Raw genomic sequence first — 21422 nt, 5'->3', positions numbered from 1 at the left:
TGTTGTTATTCCTCCGTCTTTATTCCTTGCTCTCAGAACATCAATATCATGGTAGCTTCAGGCGCGTACAGTAACTACAGGACACACTTCCTAGTTCTTGCCTATAGCCTATTGTGCCTATTGTGCCGCCTAACGGTGGCGGTGGTAATAACATCATATTAACAATAATACTAACCATGCAGAACACAACAAGTATGTTTCAATCGTTATTGATTAGTGGACAATGAGTGTGTGGGTAGCTGGTATCCACACACTCACTGTCCACTAGGGCTGACCCCTATTAGTCGATTAGTCGACTAATCGGTCGAAAGGAGCCGTAGTCGACTGCCAACCTCTTAGTCGAATACAAAAATTCTTCATTCTTTCCAAAAGGAAAGAGGCCTAGAAGCGTGGCTAACGCTAATGGCGCGCATACCAGAGGCTAACTGCCTACGAAAACAGGCACAGAGGCACTGAAAGAGGATTTCACCCATCTAATGAACACACTAGACTAAACAAATATCAAGATGTATCCATCAGTGGACCAATTGCATGCTTTTGCAGAGGACAAGAAGCCTTCAGTCGACTCCTTCAGACATTAAGCACCCCCCACAGCCCAAAAGGAATGATACAAAATAAAATAAAATAAATGTAGTCGACCAATAGTCGACTAACGGCAAATTTTGGCCAATCATAGTCGACCATCCAAATCCTTAGTCGGGGACAGCCCTACTGTCCACTAATTCATAAAAACCTATGTTCAGGAGCCTAGATGGATTGTGTTCATGATTACCCGTAGTGCCAACTTTGAAGTGAAGCGCTAACAATATATAATTGCCCTGAGTTTGAGGTTGTGGTTTGATTTGATTGATGTTTATTTCAAATATGCAACAACAAACAAACATCAAGTACAGATATAGCCTTAAGCCGTTCAAATAATAAATGTATATACAACATTTACATTAAAAACTAAACAAAAAAAACAAAAGTCGGGCGGCCGGGTAGTGCAGCGGACTAAGCGTCTGCCTACCACCACAGAGACAGTGGGATCGACTCCAGCTGTGGTGCTTCCGGGTTGGCCGACCGTCCATACTAACACAATTGGCGGTGTTAGCGGGTGGGAAACCCGGCAAGGGTGGGTCCTGGTCATTGTAAACAGCGACTCCTACAGTTCGGTCGGGGCGCCTGCACAGCAATTGAAGGATCTAAGAGCGGTAGTGTGACCTTCCACACGTTACACTCTCCCAGTGAGAGTCCGCGCTGCCAGGTGAAAAGAAGCGGTGGGCTGGGTACACATGTGTCGGAGGAAGCATGTGATAGTCTCCGCCCTCGCAGACCGACGGTAGGGGGTAGAGTGCGCAACGACCAGGAAGGGGATTGGGAATTGGCATAACGACTAACATTGGGAGGGGAGAAAAACGGAAAAAGAAGGGGGAAAAGATAATAATAATAATTATATATTTTTTTTTAAATAAGTACATTTTTCTTTTGTCATTTACATATTTCAAAAGGAGTGGGAAGAAGCATACACTTATTTAATCCCAGCCCTTTTTACGCATCATCAGATCATACTTTAGTAACTTTACTAATTCATACTTTACTAACTGCTCGTTTTATTGTCAGGCTTATATTGAAAAAATTTACTTAGTTAACAAAACATTTTTGAATAATTCCTTATTCAACCCTCGTGGAGACGGTGGTTCAAGCCTCGTGGAGACGGAGTGTATATGCTGTATAGGGCCAAGTCTTTGTGCTCGGCTCTCTGCATCATAGGTTGCCCTCAGGGAAAGGATCTGTCCTTGAGTGGACATTGATCTGTCCCTCACAACGATGGTCAATACAATGTTGGGGCCACAGAATAACACCCTACATTAGGTAGACACACGTCACAAGGCACTTCACAGACCTCACTTTGATGTGTCAAAATGTTTTTGTTCGTGGAGTTTGAGACACCATATTTTGTTCCGAGTGCACCAATAGTGTGTCTTGAAACACACAGCAGAGAGTGTTTTGCCACTGTATAATAAGTGTTCTGTAAATAGCAACCATGTAAGTAGTAGTCTCCCTTGGGGTAATGGGGCAGGCCAGTTGCCTTTTTTTTCTTCCGGTGTTTTAACGGTATGTGAAGATTGGGAAATTAAAATGTATGTCAAGACCAAGAAATATTGACATTTCAATTGAATAAATTACGGGTGCAATGTGTGCAACTTGCCAGGTAATTTTTTTAAGGTAAATTTAATTCCCTTAATACGCTTGCTTTACAAGAGTAATCCTAATTGTATTCCATTGATTCAACCCACACCTTCCAATGAAAAAGTAAACCAATCACGAGTGTTATGTAATGCTGCATCATGTCTCAAGGCACAGCTGCATCAATGTATCACCCCAGTGGGTTGGGTTGATTCTTAGGAATAAGTGAAAAGCAATAGGAGAAAGCCGGCTCATGTGAAAATACATTCAAAACTGAGTACACTTTTAAATGCAAAATAATTATTTTTGTTAAATCAAATCGCACCATAAATTATGTTTTATTCTCCATTTCCATGGAAATCCTTTATGCGAGATCAGTGTAGAAATTACATTACAAAGCACACACATTACACAAAGACATCAAATGTGATTATGCATTGATAAAGTGCAATGCAATAGTGGTATTGTCCTTCATTTAGCTATTGTTCAGGTGTCTGATGGCTGAAAGAACAAAGCTTTCCTGGGTTCTGTTCTTGCTGTGGGACTGTGTATCTCCTTCCTACAGGAAGAAGCTCAAAAGACTCTCAAAATATATTGTCATCTTGCTGCCCTTACATCAAAATGTCTTGTGTGTGACATCTACTTAATGGAGTGAGTTCTATTCTATCCCTGAAAAGAAATACCCTGTATACGTTTAAACGTCCATGTATTTGTGTAAAGAAACCCTGCTCCTTGTACCATTCCATGAGATTAATTGTTTGGAAAATGCAATGTTGTTCTCCTTTCAGACATCGGAAGGTACAAGAAACAATCTGGCAGCCAACACATGAGCTTTGTGTAAAGTTTTAAACAATTCACCTCTTTAAACATTAGTTTTAAACAATTCACCTCTTTAAACATTAAAATAAATGGTTATAGTGACAGCTGCAGAATGAACACAGGGTAAATTTGGGTTAGATACAAAATGGAGACGTCTACAATGCCTGCCACTGCAGAACCTATAGTGTTTTACGACCCCTTCCACTCTGTCTCCATTGTCCGCCTAGTATGTTGTTGTGTTGACAGGTACTGGAGGTGGGTGTGGCTGGAGCGCTAATCAGCACAATGGGACACACCTGGGCCCGGTGTTGCATGCTCCCTGTTAAAACACTCGCAGAGCTTAGTTGCTGGGTGCTCTCCATATGGGATGCCGTTAGTTTAGTTTGGTGCTTGTGATTTCTGTTTGCATTTTATACAACGGCATGCAAATTTCTCTATTCTGATTGGCTGAAACAGTCCATTTACACGTATGTATCCTTCATAATCCACGCTCCTGGTCCCAGGACCCGCCCACCACCGAATCACATCACTCCGCCGGATCACTCCGTCGGAAAAAACAAGATGGCGGACAATAATCTTTAACAAATGGATATGTTGATAGCGTCATAACGACTAAATATAAAGCGATTCTGTCAAGGGGAACGTGTTAGTATTTTAAACAATGTTGGATGATGTAATTGATGGGTCTTGACTCAATCTAGAACAAAAGAAAAATCGCGGATTGATTGATAGATTAATTGATTGATTTAAATTTCTTCCTTCCTACTTTCCGACTGCAGCGTTCTCTCTCACACTGTCCGACGCTGGCGTACCCACAAACACACACATACACACACACACACACACACACACACACACACACACACACACACACACATACACACACACACGCACACACACACTGTGACACACACACACACACACACACACACACACACACGCACACACACACACACACACCTGTCTGCAACAGCGGGGGAGTCAGACTGAGAGAGAAGCAGCGCTGTTTTAAGTGAGCATGGTCTATTGAATTGATTGATTGGTTGATTGCTAATTTTATTACTGTACCCCTGGTTTCCAACTGGTTAAGTTTAGGCTAAAAGAAATAAATAAAAAAATAGGGCGAAGAAAACGTTTTTTTCCTATAGGGCAAAGAAAACGTTTTAATACATTTTCAATCAATCATTCCAATAATACACAGTTGGATGTGTTAGTTGGTTGGATGCACTTCAAGCTGCTTCCACATGAGGCAACTTCTCTCAATCATTCCAATAATACACAGTTGGATGTGTTAGTTTGGTTGGATGCACTTCAAGCTGCTTCCACATGGAGTTGTGGGAACTACTTTTTCTGGCGGATGGTTTTTTCAATAAATCTTCGATTAATGTGTGTTTATTGTATAGAAATAAGGTTGGATGAATCTGGCAGTTGTATAAAAGCTTTACACCACGTGCAGTCGTGATTTGTGACCAATAAACCATGCCTAGGGGGGTCTAACGACCCTCGGCTGCGCCTCGGGCCTAACAACCACCCCTAGGCATGGTTTATTGGTCACAAACCACTCCTGCGTGTGATGTAATGCTTAAATACAACATGACACCTGATGATACACTGCACAATGCATGCACTCATTTACACTACTGATATCACTGACTTCATATGCCACTGTTAGTTTAGTTTCATTAGGTATTCATTTTATGTCTTTATTAATTAAATACATCCTTTGTTAACTGAATTTGGTTGTCTGCATATCCCTCTTTGTCATGGCCGTACGGCCGGTTTGTGACACTAGTGCTAAAGACTAAATGAGGTAATGTTAACATGCTAGTTATGCTAACATTAGCTTGCTATTAAGCCTTTCTGTCAACTAGCAAACCTGTCAATAACTTTGATACAGTTCACAAACAGTGAATTCAGTTTCTTCATGCAAACTGCAGAGTGAAAATGTTGTCTTTGTCTGTACATGATTGATTGATTGAAAACTTTATTAACAGATTGCAGAATGGGTACAATACAGTACGGTTCAATACAAAGAACTGCTAAGAGGATACAGACCAGAAAAAGACTTTCGTCTTACATCAGGGTCCTCCATTTTCAATTCATCAAGACATTTATGACATACAAATATACAGTACTGTGTAAGAGATCATAAAAAACAAATATATACATCCGAAGGGCAGGAACCTGTACATTGGAGGGGGTTGGGTGGATGGGTGGGGGCGGGGGGATTTGGACATGTACCGGGGCCAGTTTCTAATTGCAGACACCCGTAGGTGCTCTTTGAGAGCGGTTTTGAAGGAGGGTAGGGATTCACATTCCTTTACGGCTGTGGGTAGGGCGTTCCACATTATTGTGGCATAATTGCGAAACGTGTTTAGTCCCTTGTTTGAGCCGAATCTGGGTTGAACATGATTTGTGGAACTCCCTCTGGTGTTGTGGTCGTGGAATTCACTGACCTTTGGGAAGTATTTCGACATGTACATGGTTATCTTAGTGGTGTAGTGTATCCTGTAGACCAGGCCCATTGCAAGTTGCTCGTCTACTCAAAGCCATCCTAGGTTGTCAAAATGGGCAGGGGTGAGGTGGGTAGACATACCTCGTTGTTGGCCAGCTGAAACCATGGCTGTTTCCCATAGGTGAAGATCTCCCACATGATGACTCCAAAGCTCCACACATCACTCTCTGTGGTGAACTTCCTGTACATGATGCTCTCTGGAGGCATCCAGCGGATGGGTAACATGGTGTGTCCTCCAACCTGCACAGTACAATAGAGTAGAGTCGATTAGAGTGACAGAGAGTTGAAGAGAATAGAGTAGACACAAGTAGAAGTGGGTAGCATAGAAGAGTTGAGTAGAAATGAGTAGAGTAGAAGAGTTGAGTAGAAGAGAGTAGAGTAGAAGAGAGTAGAGTAGAAGAGAGTAGAGTAGAGTGGAAGAGTTTAGTAGAAGATAGTAGAGTAGAAGAGAGTAGAGTAGAGTGGAAGAGTAGAGTAGAAGAGAGTAGAGTGGAAGAGTTGAGTAGAAGAGAGTAATAATAAGTGCTCCTGTCCGTCTCCGTCAGGGATGCGACAGCGTTAGCGATCTGTTGTGCATGTTTTTCCATTGAGTTTTTCTTATCGGGAGGGGAAACCCTTGCAAGCACGGGGAGAACATGCAAACTCCACACAGAAAGGCCCGGGAGATACCCCACCTGGGTACCTGGCAACGCGGAAACCTGGTCCCCAAGCGGAAATCGAACCCTGGACCTTCTAGCTGTGAGGCGACAGTGTTAACCACTACACCACCGTGCCGAGTAGAGTGGAAGAGTAGAGTAGAAGAGAGTAGAGTAGAAGAGAGTAGAGTAGAAGACAATAGAGCAGAGGGTAGAAGACAATAGAATATAACAGAGTAAAGTAGATTAGAGTAGAAGAGGGTAGAGCAGAGTATAGTAGAAGCGTGAAGAGTATAATAAATTATAGTAGAGACGAGAATAGTCTAATTGTTCAATGATGTCTGGCATTTCAAGTAGTGTAATGAATTGTAGTTGATCCGTGATCCGTACCGGCCACCTCCCCACGGTTCGGCACGCATGTGAACTGCGGATTAATTGCAATGTTTTGCCATCATCACATTATATTCTCCAGCATTGTTTGTCTGCTGTTTGGGCACAGTACAGATTTAGTTTTGTCTATCATCAAGATCGAATAATAGGTGACTGTGTCAGAATTGCGCACCGCGTATGCGAACGTAAATTATTTAATGTTAAATCTGGATAACCGTTACTAGCAGATCCGGGAACGCAAAAGCTCTGCATATTTAGCGTTACACAAAACAACCTCTGCATTTAGATATTGACAGGGCAATATCCATAATCAAAGGCTTAATGTTGTTATTTATAGCGAAAGCAAACTATGCAGCCCCCATGCATTTGCAGGTAGTCGTAATTTCAGTGCACAACATGGTGTGACATCTACAGTACTTAATGGAGCGAGTTCTGTTCTATTCCTTTCATAGTCACAATAAGGTAATCTCCAAACAGACAGACACGAAGCAGAATTGTCAAAGAAGTTTCCAACAGGTCCACTAGAGGCAACTAGAGGGATGGACCTCCAGAGCAAAGGTACCAGGCTGCCCACAAGTCTTTCATTACACCAGAGTGAGAAATTATTCAGACACGCCCCCTTATGAGAGCCACCTAGAATGAACAAATAGGCCTAATTGATAATAGACTAAGTGTGTGTTCCTCATGCTTTCAGCTAATACTTTGAAAAAATAAATGTTTTTGATCTGTAATTCAAAACCGCAATACGATCAGAACTGTGAGTTTTCCAATCTGTTGCACACCCGGTTTTAAAGTACCTAAGATCTACAGCAAAAACACATTTGAAAACTCAGACATCAAAACAACTCACATCATACTGTGGCTTAACATTACATGCCTTGGTCTACAGTACTGTTGAATGTTGATAATGATGCACTAACCTACTGTATCTGGCACATACTGTACAGGTATGTGAAATGCTATAGGTTAAGGTAATCATCCATCTTTTTGTTCCCTGTTCCCTGTCAATGCCACTAATCCACAATTGATTTGATCGTTCAAAAACCGGCGCACATAAACAATGCTGGATTCTAGCTTGCTGGTCCCCGTATGTAATATGTAATGCTACGCTAAACTAGCTACATGTCACAATAGTATAGGGGGGGGGGTGATGATTTTCTAAGACTAAGCAAATAGCCACAAGCCTCACGCCCATGTACTGTACACACATTTCCCTGTGTGAGGCTTGTAAAGAAAAGGGGAGCTGTTGGCAAATTAACTTTTTCCTAATGTTATACTTTAATAACATTGGACAGGAATATACTTTAATTGCCAGGAATTAATTGCAGCATGAGAGACAAGACTGTTTATGATTTTAGCCAGGAGGCTTCTTGTTTGCTATTATGAATGTGTGTTCAGCAGTGTTGGGCAGTAACTGTAATTGTAATTAAGTAAAGTAAGTCAACTATTTCCTAAATAGTAATTATATTACAGTCACTAATCCAAGTAACGCTGCGTTACTGCGTTACATTGTTGCCAGAATGCAATGAGTTTTTTCTTTCATTACGTTTATGGGTGTTTATTTGATTTTGGGCACTTTTGGGAAAATCTATTTATCAAAAATAAAATTGCATAAAACCTTAAATGATCAATTAAGCTTTATAGTCATTTTGTCAGGAATCATAATATGAACATTGTTGTAAACATCACTTTATGGAATTTAATATATTTAACACTTTTCCTAGAATGTCAGAGAACATTGTCATTACCATCACGTTACCAAATAACTCTTTAAAATGTAAAAAAAAAAAAGTAAAACATTTGTGCTTTTAAGGCATTTATGTAACAGTATACCTTACTTCTGATGTATTAGTGGTTTGAAATATTTTACTTGAATTTAAACATGCTTTAGATCTTTAGATATGCAGCCTTTTAAATATATTGCTAGATCCTGTCAAGAAAGATACAATTACTACAACAACAGGTCCATGACTCTTGTTTTTCATACATAAAATGTTAAGGGAGGGCTTGTAATATAGGAAAACATGTAGGAAAATGTCAGATTTAAACTATTTGTTACAAATTTGTTAAGAAATATGTCATGTGTTGGTAATGACGTAATGTTGTGGTAATGACGAAATGTGATGGGAATGACATTTAGATAGATTTATTGAATTCATTCATGGATACAGTAACACAACATCAGAATCATAGGTATTATCAACAACTGTTACAACAGGATAGGAACATCTAAGAAACCATCTAAAAAAAACACTGACAACCTTTATGGTTTCAAACAACATACTTTAACAGTAAGAGGTTTGTTCTTTTAACATGCCTACATCTTCTTCTCCATGAGGGAGCATACTTGTTTCCAGACAGAGGCATTGAGCATCATATGTCTTTTAGTAATCAGTTGGGGCTCTGGGACCAGCACAATTTCCATTCTATACCATATTAGGGGAGAACGGGGGACGTTGTCACACTTTTTACTCTAGTGTGAATTGCTCATAATCAAAACATCTTTCAATAGTCATTCCTACATTAAATTGAAGCTTAAGATGTTGGCTTGAAATGTGTATCCCTCTCATTTTCCAAAGTATTGTAACAAAGAGTTAATCACCTATCAAAGACACTCTGACACATTGTGACAACCAACCCCATCACGGGGATGGTTGTCACACACTATGGGGTTGGTTGTCACCATGTGTTTTAAAACTTTTAATGGGAAAATCTTAAAAAGAAGACAAGATTTAGATTTCAGATAATGATTGAAGAAGTGCGTCTTTAGTCGACGGCGAAAGATTGGATGGGTTTCGGCTGTCGTAACTGGGGTGGGTAGTTAATTCCAACATTGTGGGGCAAGGACTGAGAATAGACAAGAAGGCAGAACTAAATTTGAAAGTTTAATTGCATTGACAAGTTGACAAATACATAACTTAATGCATCTTAATGAACATAAACAGGAAACACATCTTTAGGCCATCCTATTGTTATGTACCAGGAGCCTGATCACTCCTGTGTCACTGTTCAGGCAGGCCTGATCACTCCTGTGTCATGGGGCATGCAGGTGAGGGCTGCCAATTAGCCAATTAGTGCTGATTGGTTACCTGCTGGGAGCTTTCAATTCCGGTGGAATTTTAAGCCAGGCCTAGTAACACACATGCAGGTCGGTGCTTAGAGAAAGAGCTGTCAGGTTCTTCCAGTCCTTGTCCGTTGGGTTTACATTAGTACATTAGTTTACAATTACATTAATAGTTCCTTGATATAGTAGCACTTTGAGTTAGAGCACAGGGTTTTGGTGTCGGTTTGCACATATGTTGCGTGCCCATGAGCCAGGGTCGTAACAGTTGGGGGCTCGTCCGGGATATTTACCCCTAGAAATTTGTTTGGTGTTTTTTTTTTGTGTGTTACACGGGGTGTCATGGTATTATGGTTTGGGTGGTGTTCGTTACATATGGTGTAACGTGGGGCTGAGCCATTTCATCAAACAGGTGAGTATGTCGTATTTGTTTGTCAAACAAGAGGTGGACGCGGGCAAATACTGCGGCATGGTCATGCTGGACCTACAAAAGGCCTTCGACACTGTCAATCACACCATTCTGATTGACAAGCTAAAAGCAATTGGTTTTGATAGTCTATCAGTGAGCTGGATGCAATCCTACCTGGAGGGGAGAGAGCAGATGTTGGAGGTAAACGGTACCCTATCCCCCCCCCCGTCACAGTAAGCTGTGGTGTTCCACAAGGAAGCATACTAGGTCCGCTACTGTTCCTAATTTATGCAAATGACATGTCGTCAGCTTGTGACTGCAACTTGTTCCTGTTTGCGGACAACTTAGCCCTGCTGGTCTCTGACAAGAACAAGTTACAGGTTGAAAAAACCCTCAGCTCAGAACTCGGCAAAAGCTGCATATGGCTCGCTGACAACAAACTATCATTACACATGGGCAAAACAGAGTCCATTCTCTTCGGTTCAAATAACAAACTCAGCAAGACCGACGGCTTCTCAGTTACAGTGGGTGACAATATTGTCACAAGGAAAGAAGATATTACCTACCTGGGTTCCATCCTAGAGGCAAATCTTTCCTGTGACAAATGGCATCCAATGTAATAAAAAAAGTCAACCAACGAACTCGATTCTTGTACCGGATCTCCTCACTGGTAAACAAGAATACCCTGAAGACTCTGGCAGGAGCACTCATTCAAGGGTACTACGACTATGCTTGCACCTCATGGTACCAAAGCACCTCAAAGGCGCTAAAAACAAAATTACAAACATCTCAAAACAAACTGGTCAGACTACTGCTTGACCTTACTCCTAGAACCCACCTCACCCCTGCCCACTTTGACAACCTAGGATGGCTTAGAGTAGACGACAGAGTACAGCAACTTGCAATGGGCCTGGTCTACAAGATACACTACACGACCAAGGTACCCATGTACATGTCAAATACTTCCCAAAGGTCAGTGAATACCACGATCACACACCAGAGGGAGCTCCACAAATCATGTTAAACCCAGATTCGGCTCAAACAAGCAAGGGACTAAACACGTTTCGCAATTATGCCACATCAATGTGGAACGCCCTACCCAAAACTGTAAAGGAGTGTGAATCACTACCCACTTTCAAAAACACTCTCAAAAAACACCTACGGGAGACTGCAATTCGAAACTGGACCCTGTAAATGTCCTAACACAACACCCTCCAATGTACAGTAAATTACCAAGTATGGTCTTGTCAATATTCCAATGTACAGTTTTGTTTGTACAGTTGTACAGTGTCCCCCCCCCCCACCCCTCCTACCCAACCTCCTCCCCCCCACCCACCCACCCAACCACCTCCAATGTACAGTCCCCCCCCCCCCCCCCCCCCCCCCCCACCTACCCAATCCAATGTACAGTTTCTACATCAAATGTATATACTTTTTTTTTTTGACTCTTTTTGTATCACAAACAGTACTGTATTTGCAAATCTGGTATGTCATAAATGTATAGATGTAGCAGTACTGTCTATCTGTATGTCATGTATGTCATATATGTTACGATGAATTGAAAATGGGGGACCCTGATGTAAACAAGACGAAAGTCTTTCTCTGGTCTGCATCCCCTTAACAATTGTATGTATTGAGCTGTACTGTACTGTACCCATTCTGCAATCTGTTAATAAAGTTTTCAATCAATCAATCAATCAATCAATACACCGGAGATTGAACCCAGTATATTGTAGCTGTGAGGCATGAAATTGAACCAGTTGAACCAAAGGGTTAATAATACAGCCATCTGATAATGGACACCCTCTCACATAGCATATCAACATAACTGTGTATGAATCTCTCTCCACACAGAAAGGCCAATTTTAGATACATTCGATAAGTTTAAAATGTATTGTCATTATACAGCACAAATACAACCAAAAGAAGTTGGACATCCATCTCTTCACTGTGTATCAGTCATAAACAAGCCACATATTTGATCAAAAGCCATATCATTGGACCACTATAAAAAGTCATATCATTGGACCACTATAAAAAGTTATATCGGGAGGCTGGGTAGCGCAGTGTACTAAGCACTCGCCTACCACCGCAGAGACTCTGGGATCGAATCCAGCTGTCAGCGGTACCTCCGGCTTGGTCAGTCGTCCCTACTAACACAATTGGCAGTGTTAGCTGGTGGGAAGCCGGTGGGGTATGTCGTTGTAAACTGTGACTCCTACAGGTCGGTCTGGGCGCCTGTTCAGCAGGGAGGGGATCGGGGGGAAATAGCGTGAACCTCTGCACGCATTACGTTCCCCCAGTTAAAATCCTCGGTCAGGTGAAAAGAAGCGGCTGGCGACTCCACATGTATCGGAGGAGGCATGTGGTAGTTCTACACCCTCCCCAGGCCGACAGTGGGGCAAATGCAACAACCAGGAAGGGAATTGGCATAACAACTAAATTGGGATGGGTGAAAAATACAGAAAGCCCAAAAATAAATACAATAATAAAAAGATTATAATAAAGTGATTGGACCACTATAAAAAGCTATATCCTTGGACCACTATAAAAAGTCATATCATTGGACCACTATAAAAAGCCATATCATTGGACCACTATAAAAATGTATATCATTGGACTACTATAAAAGGCCATATTATTGGACCAATATAGTGTAACGCAGCCATCCCGGGTTCGGCTTTTTATAGTGGTCCAAAGATAATGGCTTAAGCCATATCATTGGACCACTATAAAAAGCCATATCATTGGACCACTATAAAAATCCATATCATTGGACCACTATAAAAAGCCATATCATTGGACCACAATACAAAGCCATATCATTGGACCACTGCAAAAGAGAGCTCTTTTTGGAGCGTTTATACTAGGCTGGGGAAATATCAACTGAGATATTTTGAAGTCTTTAGACGCAGGACCAGTAATGAAGTCTCCCCCACTGTAAATCCTCTGAAGCTAGATATTAATCGATTAAACAATCATCCATTAATCATCCCCGCTCTCAGCTTTCATTATCTGGGATTGTTTTAAAATCTATTTCCTATTCATGTCAATGGCTCTGCTTTAATCATACCCGTGACAGGCCGAACAAGAATGATGTTGCAATGAGCTGCAGGATATTGCGACTTTTAGCTGAGAGCGGTAGCCCCATATTAATTACAAGCCTCATTGTGCACCATATGCCTCGGGTCAAGGTGCACTATTGACCGAAAATGTAAATAATATGGAGCTGTGATTTAACATGTGAATATGTGCGCACACACACACACACACACGCGCACGCACACACACACACACACACAGCATCCTACACACACACACACACAGCATCCTAAATTAAATCTGCCTATCTCTGAAATGTTTCTTTCTTTTGGCTTGGAGTGGATCTGCTGATGCATAAAAACACCTTGTCCATTAGCCTCATCTGTCCCGGGGAGCAGCCCAGCATGCGTCAACCCAGCGGCAGTTTCCTCAAAAGCAGCCAGATAGCTGTTAGCTTTTATATATATATATACTGTATACAAAAATGCCCAATGAAGGGGTTTGGTGTAGCATAACAGACACATTGCTCATTAGAATCGTCTAATATTCCTCAAGCTCTCAGGAAGGCCTTTCTCTCATTTCTAGACAGGGGATTGCCATTTTCCTACCAAACAAACTCATCTAATATGCAGCGCAACGCAGTATACGTATAATAAACCATAATTAGACAACCTCCTAGTGGGTGGCGGTATACTTCTGGGTTACAATGCAATCAGATTAATTTAATCATAATAAGCTCTTTTCCCAGTCCCCGTTTAATGGGCTCCAACATCTGTGTGCCTTCAGCTGCGAGCGTTGCATAGAAGCATTTTTAAGAATACAATTTGTTTTGCTCATTACCTCCCGGTTCCGTTACACATTCGATTCGTCGTACGTTTCCCTTTAAAAGTCAAATACGAGCTCTCGGTGTGATGCATGTTAAAAAAAATAAAAAAGGTTTGTCATTCTGCCAAAGGCTGCTCCCTCCAGAATATGTAATAGTGATGTCCTCCAGTTTGTACACTTAATCAAATTCCCTTGCTGACTACGGGGGTCTGCGTTGTGCGCCTCAACTTGTCCTTGGTCTGCAGTATTTCTAAGGTCCTGAGGGCTGCAGTGGATGAGGGGAAGGTAAGATGGAGGTGTGCCATGTGGTGCAGTGTAGTAGTAGAGCAGGGGTGGCCAACCCGCCGCTCGCGAGCCACATGCGGTTCTTTGCCCGTCAATGTGTGGCTCCTCCTAACCATACATTTTTTTTTATTATAATTTTTTTTTTTTTTTTTAAATGTCATTCATTCCATAAGAACGTAGAATACACATTTACAGACTTTTTTTAAATGGTCCATTTGCATGTTCTTGGTATCTGATTCTAGGGACATCTATGGATCTCAGGGAATGTATTCCCAGTGTCAGAAATATTGTGTCTGTTACTAGGCTTGAGTAAATTGTATTTACGACAATTATATTTAAAAGAGATTATGTGAATAATACCATGCTAAAATTGAAAATCTAAGCAAATGAATAAAGGGAAGATGATTAAACAGAAGGTTTTGTATACAGTACTGAATTCTGCCATCCGGACACATGCAATTTGAAATATGACTATAGAATATAGAATATAAGGCATATAAATGACTTTCACATCTATGAAGTCGCACATCTATGGATCGGGCCAAATCTCCCCTTTCCAATGGCAGAGTTCAATCTGGATTTAGAATCACCAGGCGTGATTCACAAACCATGAATGAAATCTACTGTAAGTACTGTACAGTTACTTTTTTATAATGTAAATTCCTCTTCCATTTTTCATCAGATTGCAACGCCGTCTTTTGCTAGACCTTCACAGAAAGGTCGAAAAACAAACAGCGTTCTGTTTTATGGCAATAACGTTCAGGTTTGTGGGAGATAATCCCCGAAAAATAAGAAATAAAAAAGTAAATCCAGAAGTCAGATGATTGACAGGGAGTGGTGGGAGCTGGGTAGTGTAGTTTTTTGAAAATTGAAAGCCCCTCGAAAGCCCTGGGTATCTTCTTTCAAAAGACTACACTCACTTTTGGCTGTGCCACTTCCTCCCGTCAATACTGTATGTGCCGGTTTCCGACTCAATGCCCTGAGATTTCTATAGTCTTATATTTCACTAATAACAGGTCAAATCATTGGTAAACAAATGTAATGCTGAAAATATACACTTTGACTGCTGTTTTGACAGAGTTAAGGTCTTTACTCTTAGCTACATTTGAAAAGAAAACGCAACATTAATTCATACATTCTGTAGAGATGGATTTATGGCCTGATGTCATTTGCAGTCCAGTACCGGACCACTTGGGCTTAAGAGGTTAACCCTGTGAGGCCCAAATAAAAAAGACATTAGCAACTTCAGAGGCCAGAGGGTGGGACCTATAAACACATTTACTATCCAATAGCATTGTGAGGCTGAACAACAGCACCCATTGACTATGTACATGTGCTTAAAACATTTAAATAAACATTTACAGACTTTTTTCTTTAAATGGCTAAAAGTAATTTTGTAATTTTGCAACTGTGGGTCTCACAGGGTACTTTTAACCCTGTGAGGCCCAAATAAAAAAGACATTAGCAACTTCAGAGGCCAGAGGGTGGGACCTATAAACACATGAATGGTGCCGTGACTGAAAAAAAGGTTGAGAAACGCTGGTATAGGGTGTGGCTCTTTGTGGTACCACAGTAATTTGTGTGGCTCTTAGTCTCTGACTGGTTGGCCACCCCTGTAGTAGAGTTTACACAGCGTTACAGTGAGATCACGATGCTGCACCGCATTCCTTCCATTCCACACAATTCAATATTTATGGCCATGGCCCGCGGGTCAGCAGAGGCCATTAGAGCATTTTTCTACGACAATACACCTGCTCTTACTGTGAAGCAAAATCACTAAAAAGATTCGTATCTGTTTATCTTAAAGGCCATTGCCGGGGAAATTACCACCTTATATCACAATGTTCCTAGATTGGAACTATGGACCCCATCTGACACGCTCAGATGACTGGCTGATGCTCCAGGTCCCCAGAGTACAGACTGAGAGTCAGCTTTTTGTTTTAACGCCACGGCTTCTTGGAATCATCTCAACAAAAAGCAATACCGCGGTGTCCTATGGATATTTCAATTGATGTGTTTTTAATATTTAAAAACATGATTACAAATCTCCCTGCTTCAGTCTGTGACTGTTTTGTTCAACTTTGGTTTTAATTTCTAAGCATATTTTTCTTTTCCTTATCTTTATTTTGTCTTTTTATGTTTTTCATATGCCTGTAATCCCAACAGTGTTGTAAATGAGGGAAACCTCAACTGCCTTTTCGATTACAAATACAGTAAAGGCTTGAATTAATGAACGAACAGCCCATCAAATGCACAGTGCTTGTATCGGCCTTTGTCATATTCTCATAATAATAATAATGGATTGGATTTATATAGTGCTCTTCATGACACCCCAGTGACCCCAGAGCGCTTACAGAGTCCATTATTCGTTCATACACAGTCATACCGGTGGTGGTAAGCTACAATTGCAGCCAGAGCTGCCCTGAGGCAGACTCACGGAAGCGTGGCGAATAATCATCGCCTACGGCCCCTCCGACCACCACCAACATTCATTCACATGCATACACATTCATACGAGGCAAGTAGGTTAAGTGTCTTGCCCAAGGACACAACGGCAGTGGGATGGACATGGGCTTGAGCGGGATTCGAACCATCAACCCTTCGATCATTGGACGACCCGCTCTACCCCTGAGCCACGCCGCCCCACAAAGAGATAATTCCACTACCGTTTGCCTTTTAGCTTTGGTTAGTCAGCATGTAGTAGCTCTAAATCTTATCACACCCCAGGAATTTAGTGTTTAGCAACAGGAGCAACTCATGCAAAGAAGACTGCAATCTCCTTCACTTCCACAGCTCCCCTTGTGTCTAAACTATTAGGTAGATGAACCTCCGATAACCAACCAAATAGAGGACAGCGTCGTCGACTCGTAGCGGGGGGAGAGATAAGAAGACATGGCGGTAATTAAGGTAAAGCTAAATGAGGGGCGTCGTTTTGATAAGGGGATAGATGGCGTATCTCTACATCTTCCATAGCTAATACCATTCTGCTCTTTGTCGACACACAGGGGCTCATGTCCTTGAGGGCTGTTTGTGCTCACTGGCTAGCGGGGGGATTGTGGGTTTCTCACGCGTGTGCGTTCCCCCTCAACCTCCTTTGCCACGGCAAGCTAATGGCTTTGCTAAAAAGCAGTCAAGTGCTGGTATTTGACTCATGCGCCCACCTGGAGTCATTTAACGCCACACGCTTTAGTATTGTACACAACATTAAGCCAATATTGACATTAAAACCCCACTAGCCTGGTCTGGTAAAAACCTGCGGACCGGAGTCGAACGAGGAGGGCTGAGTGCAGGGTGAGTGGGTTTGGCAGGTGGGCCGCGTGCCCTCGCGAAGCTTCGGAAAAGATTAAACCAAATTAATTAAGTTCCTGTTAGTCTAAATGATTTATCTGAGGCCCACCCTGCCCACTGCACACGGGGATAAACCTCAGCAGATACATGCTACTAACCCACACACCTTTGTGGGCAGGGGGTTGAGGGGATTAAAATGGCCACGCTATCACCTTGAGCTTCTGTGGCGAGACCAGAGCAATTAGCTGGTATGATGAGAATAAAAAAAAAGGAACAAAACATAATAAAAATAAAATAATCGCCGCTATAATTATCCTCATATTTCCCACTCCGTGTCCTATCTAGTGTCTGCCACGGCTCTACGGGGAGCGAGGAATGAGCCTGTTTCTTTTTTTTTGGTGTGTAAACTGGATTAGTGCCCTGCCTGTCCCACCGTGGCAGGGGAATGATTGGATTAGCGGCATGGAGAGCGGAGCAGCATGGCAGGGGATGGATTACTGGCCCAGCTGGGCTCCTCACTGGGAGCTCCGGAGGAGCCCGTAGACCACTTAAGGGCCCCTGATAACCATCTAGACATACACTCTCTTCTTCCTCTAACCACACTGGTATCGCCCCTCTCCCGGCTCAGACGCCGCCGAACACAAGTACACTTTTAGAATCAATGATGGCCATGAAGCCACTACCTGCAGAGGTGCTCCTCCATGAACTACATGAACTATTACTACAGTATGTCCTATATGTATAAGATCCGTGCCACTCCAGTCCCACTGTCACCCCAGCCCCACCCCAGTCCCACTGCCACACCAGCCCCACTGTCACCCCAGCCTCACCCCAGTCCCACTGCCACACCAGCCCCACTGTCACCCCAGCCCCACCCCAGTCCCACTGCCACAACAGCCCCACTGTCACCCCAGCCCCACTGTCACCCCAGCCCCACCCCAGCCCCACTGTCACCCCAGCCCCACTGTCACCCCAGCCCCACCCCAGCCCCACTGCCACACCAGCCCCACTGTCACCCCAGCCCCACCCCAGTCCCACTGCCACACCAGCCCCACTGTCACCCCAGCCCCACCCCAGTCCCACTGCCACAACAGCCCCACTGTCACCCCAGCCCCACTGTCACCCCAGCCCCACTGACACCCCAGCCCCACTGCCACATCAGCCACCACTGCCACCCCAGCCCCACTGCCACCACAGCCCCACTGCCACCACAGCCACACTGCCACATCAGCCCCACTGCCACATCAGCCCCACTGCCACACCAACCCCACTGCCACCACAGCCCCACTGCCACATCAGCCCCACTGCCACCCCAGCCCCACTGCCACATCAGCCCCACTGCCACCCCAGCCCCACTGCCACCACAGCCCCACTGCCACCCCAGCCCCACTGCCACACCAGCCCCACCCCAGGATGTATGGGCTCATTTGCCCCTCGAAAAGGAGGAACACCTGGGAAGTATTTTTCCTTGAAAGCAAGAGTGTCATATGCAAGAACAGAGGCACCCCGTCACTTTTTTTTGTTTTTGTTTACAGAAATACGCAATTTTAGAGTAATTAGAGACGAATACTGAAGAACTAGATTAGAGGTGTTGAAGTTAGAGGTTATATATGATTGCAAGTAACTGTCTAACTGTGTCTATCTGTTTCCACTAGAGGGCGCTATAGGCAGAGCTGTTAATGCTGCCGCCAGGTAGAGGGTATATAAGGAGATGCCGACTCCCCCCCTGTCTCTTCCACCTTCGCTCTCATAAGAGAAGGATGTCTCATGTACTGCTGTGGACCAATGTGAAATAAACCATGCAGTTTAATGGCTAAAGATAGAAACCATGCCTCATGAACATATTATTGTCGCCCCATAGCTGACTCTGTCAACAGGTTATGGGCCCAGATCACGCAGGGGTGAAATAATAAAGGGTAGCAAGTTTAGCTGAAGTATAGGCTAGGTTAGCACCGGGAGCACTGCGTGGCTAGATGCTAGGCCAACAAGAGCTAAAGCTACGCCTACCATCAACAAGAGGATGGCGACAAAAAGAAAGAGCAAATGGCCCTCGTTCAACGGAAGAGCCGAGGACTATGTGCTCTGGGAAGAGTGCATGTTATGCTGCATGCACGGTGCGGGACTGAAGACGACGATCTTGACGGCCCCCACAGGACCACTAACGGCGGAAGCGCAAGCCCTGGACGACAAGCATAATGCAGATGCATACTGTGAGTTAGCACCACTGCTCGACGACACAAGCTTGGGGTTGATATTCTGCGACACTAAGGACAAAGGCAGAGAATGCCTGGAAGTGTTGAGAGAACATTATATCGGACAAGGAAGACCCCGAGTCGTATCCTTCTATATCACACTAACAGCACTGAAGAAGGGGCACACCGAGACTGTGACCGAATACGTCATCAGAGCTGAGCAGATCTTTACGGCGCTGAAGAATGCAGGAGAAGCACCAAGCGATGGACTAATGATGGCAATGGTGATGAGAGGACTACCAGAGCTGTACAAACCGTTCACACTACTGGTAACACACGGTTCAGTGGACATGACGCATTCTCTGTAATATCTGCTACTGCGAACGGTGCCAAAGTGTTCTTCAATGAAGGTACAATTTTTTGTGTAGAGCCTGACGGTACGCGATTTAAAGGGGACATGTACTGCTATTCCTAGCACTATTTGGGCAACTTTACACAATTCCTGTGAGTGTATTGAAGACATCTGTACTTTTTTTTCAAAAAATGCATTGTTTTATATTTCTAATCAAGTACTCAAAACCATCATTTTTCAGCTTCAAGATTTCAGGCTGTTATGGCCTGGCTCCGCCCATAAGCACTTTGAGTGAAAGTCAGTCCACACAGTCTGCGACTGGTAGACAGAGAGAGATAGAGAGAGAGAGAGAGAGAGAGAGAGAGAGAGAGAGAGAGAGAGAGAGAGAGAGAGAGAGAGAGAGAGAGAGAGAGAGAGAGAGAGAGAGAGGGAGGGGTGGGAGAGAGAGAGAGAGAGAGAGAGAGAGAGAGAGAGAGAGAGAGAGAGAGAGAGAGAGAGAGAGAGAGAGAAAAAAAGACAGGCCGTTCTTTTTTTCTCTGCCTCTCGGGTGTGCTGGGGGGGGGGGGCCTCCCTTCCTCCCTTCCTCCCTCTCTCTTCTTTTTTTTCTTTCTATCACTCTCCCGTTCGGTGGCGTGTGTGGCGCGGCAGGTCCCCCCCCCCAAGTGCTCCTGAATGCTCTCTATCTCTCTCTCTCTCCCTCCAGAGTGCACGCAGAGTATGAGGAAGTGGTTTTCCACTCGCTGTGTACAGTCAGTCTATGTAGATTGTGGGCGGGCATTAGCTACAACCACAGAACCAATCACATCACTGTCTGCTACCCAGAGCCTGAGTAATGTCATTCAGGCCTTCAAATCAGGATGGCCTAATTTACTGGAGAAGGAAATGATATGAGCTGAATCAGAGTAATCCACCAATATGGTATTTAGACACTAAAACACATTGATACTAACTCCTATTACTATAATACAATGCTAGAGATTGAAAAATGACATTTATAGTACATGTCCCCTTTAACATAAAGGTGTACAAGAGAATGTATTATCTACAAACAGAGTGTAATGACAACGACAAGTGTAATAATAATGATGTGTGTAATGTGACTGTCAGTCACGATATTCAGACATGGCATGAGATTATGGGTCATTGTAATTACGAGGATTTACTGAAACTGCAAGCAGTGACAGAAGGCATGCACATTGAAGGTGAAAAGCGTAGACCTGACAAAGAATGTGTAGTGTGCATAAAGGGGAAGTTCACTCAATCGAGAAACAGAAATCCCACAGAAAAAGTAAAGGTACCACTTGCGCTAGGTAACACAGATCTAGCCGGTCCAGTAAGCAACGAGTCCATAGGAGGCTTTAGATATGTACAGTCTTTTACAGATGTGTGTACAGGGGCAGTGTTTGTTTACTTTCTCAAAGCAAAGAGTGACACACTCCA

General features: G+C 43.3%; 1 protein-coding gene across 1 annotated transcript in view; it reads right to left on the bottom strand.

Annotated features, from left to right (window-relative positions):
• The window catches only part of ntrk3b (neurotrophic tyrosine kinase, receptor, type 3b), a gene marked incomplete at both ends in the record, with an annotated part of 88284 nt that overhangs the window by 4721 nt on the left and 62141 nt on the right, over positions 1–21422 (bottom strand). Inside the window, 1 exon segment of the mRNA XM_084337062.1 lies at positions 5585–5743. Within this exon segment, the coding sequence (XP_084193188.1) occupies positions 5585–5743 (159 nt within the window).

Source organism: Notolepis coatsorum (genome assembly GCF_963971535.1).
Source record: "Notolepis coatsorum genome assembly, chromosome: 20".
Taxonomy (NCBI): domain Eukaryota; kingdom Metazoa; phylum Chordata; class Actinopteri; order Aulopiformes; family Paralepididae; genus Notolepis; species Notolepis coatsorum.
Note: the sequence above shows the minus strand (reverse complement) of the source record. Positions and strands in the feature narration are given on the sequence as shown.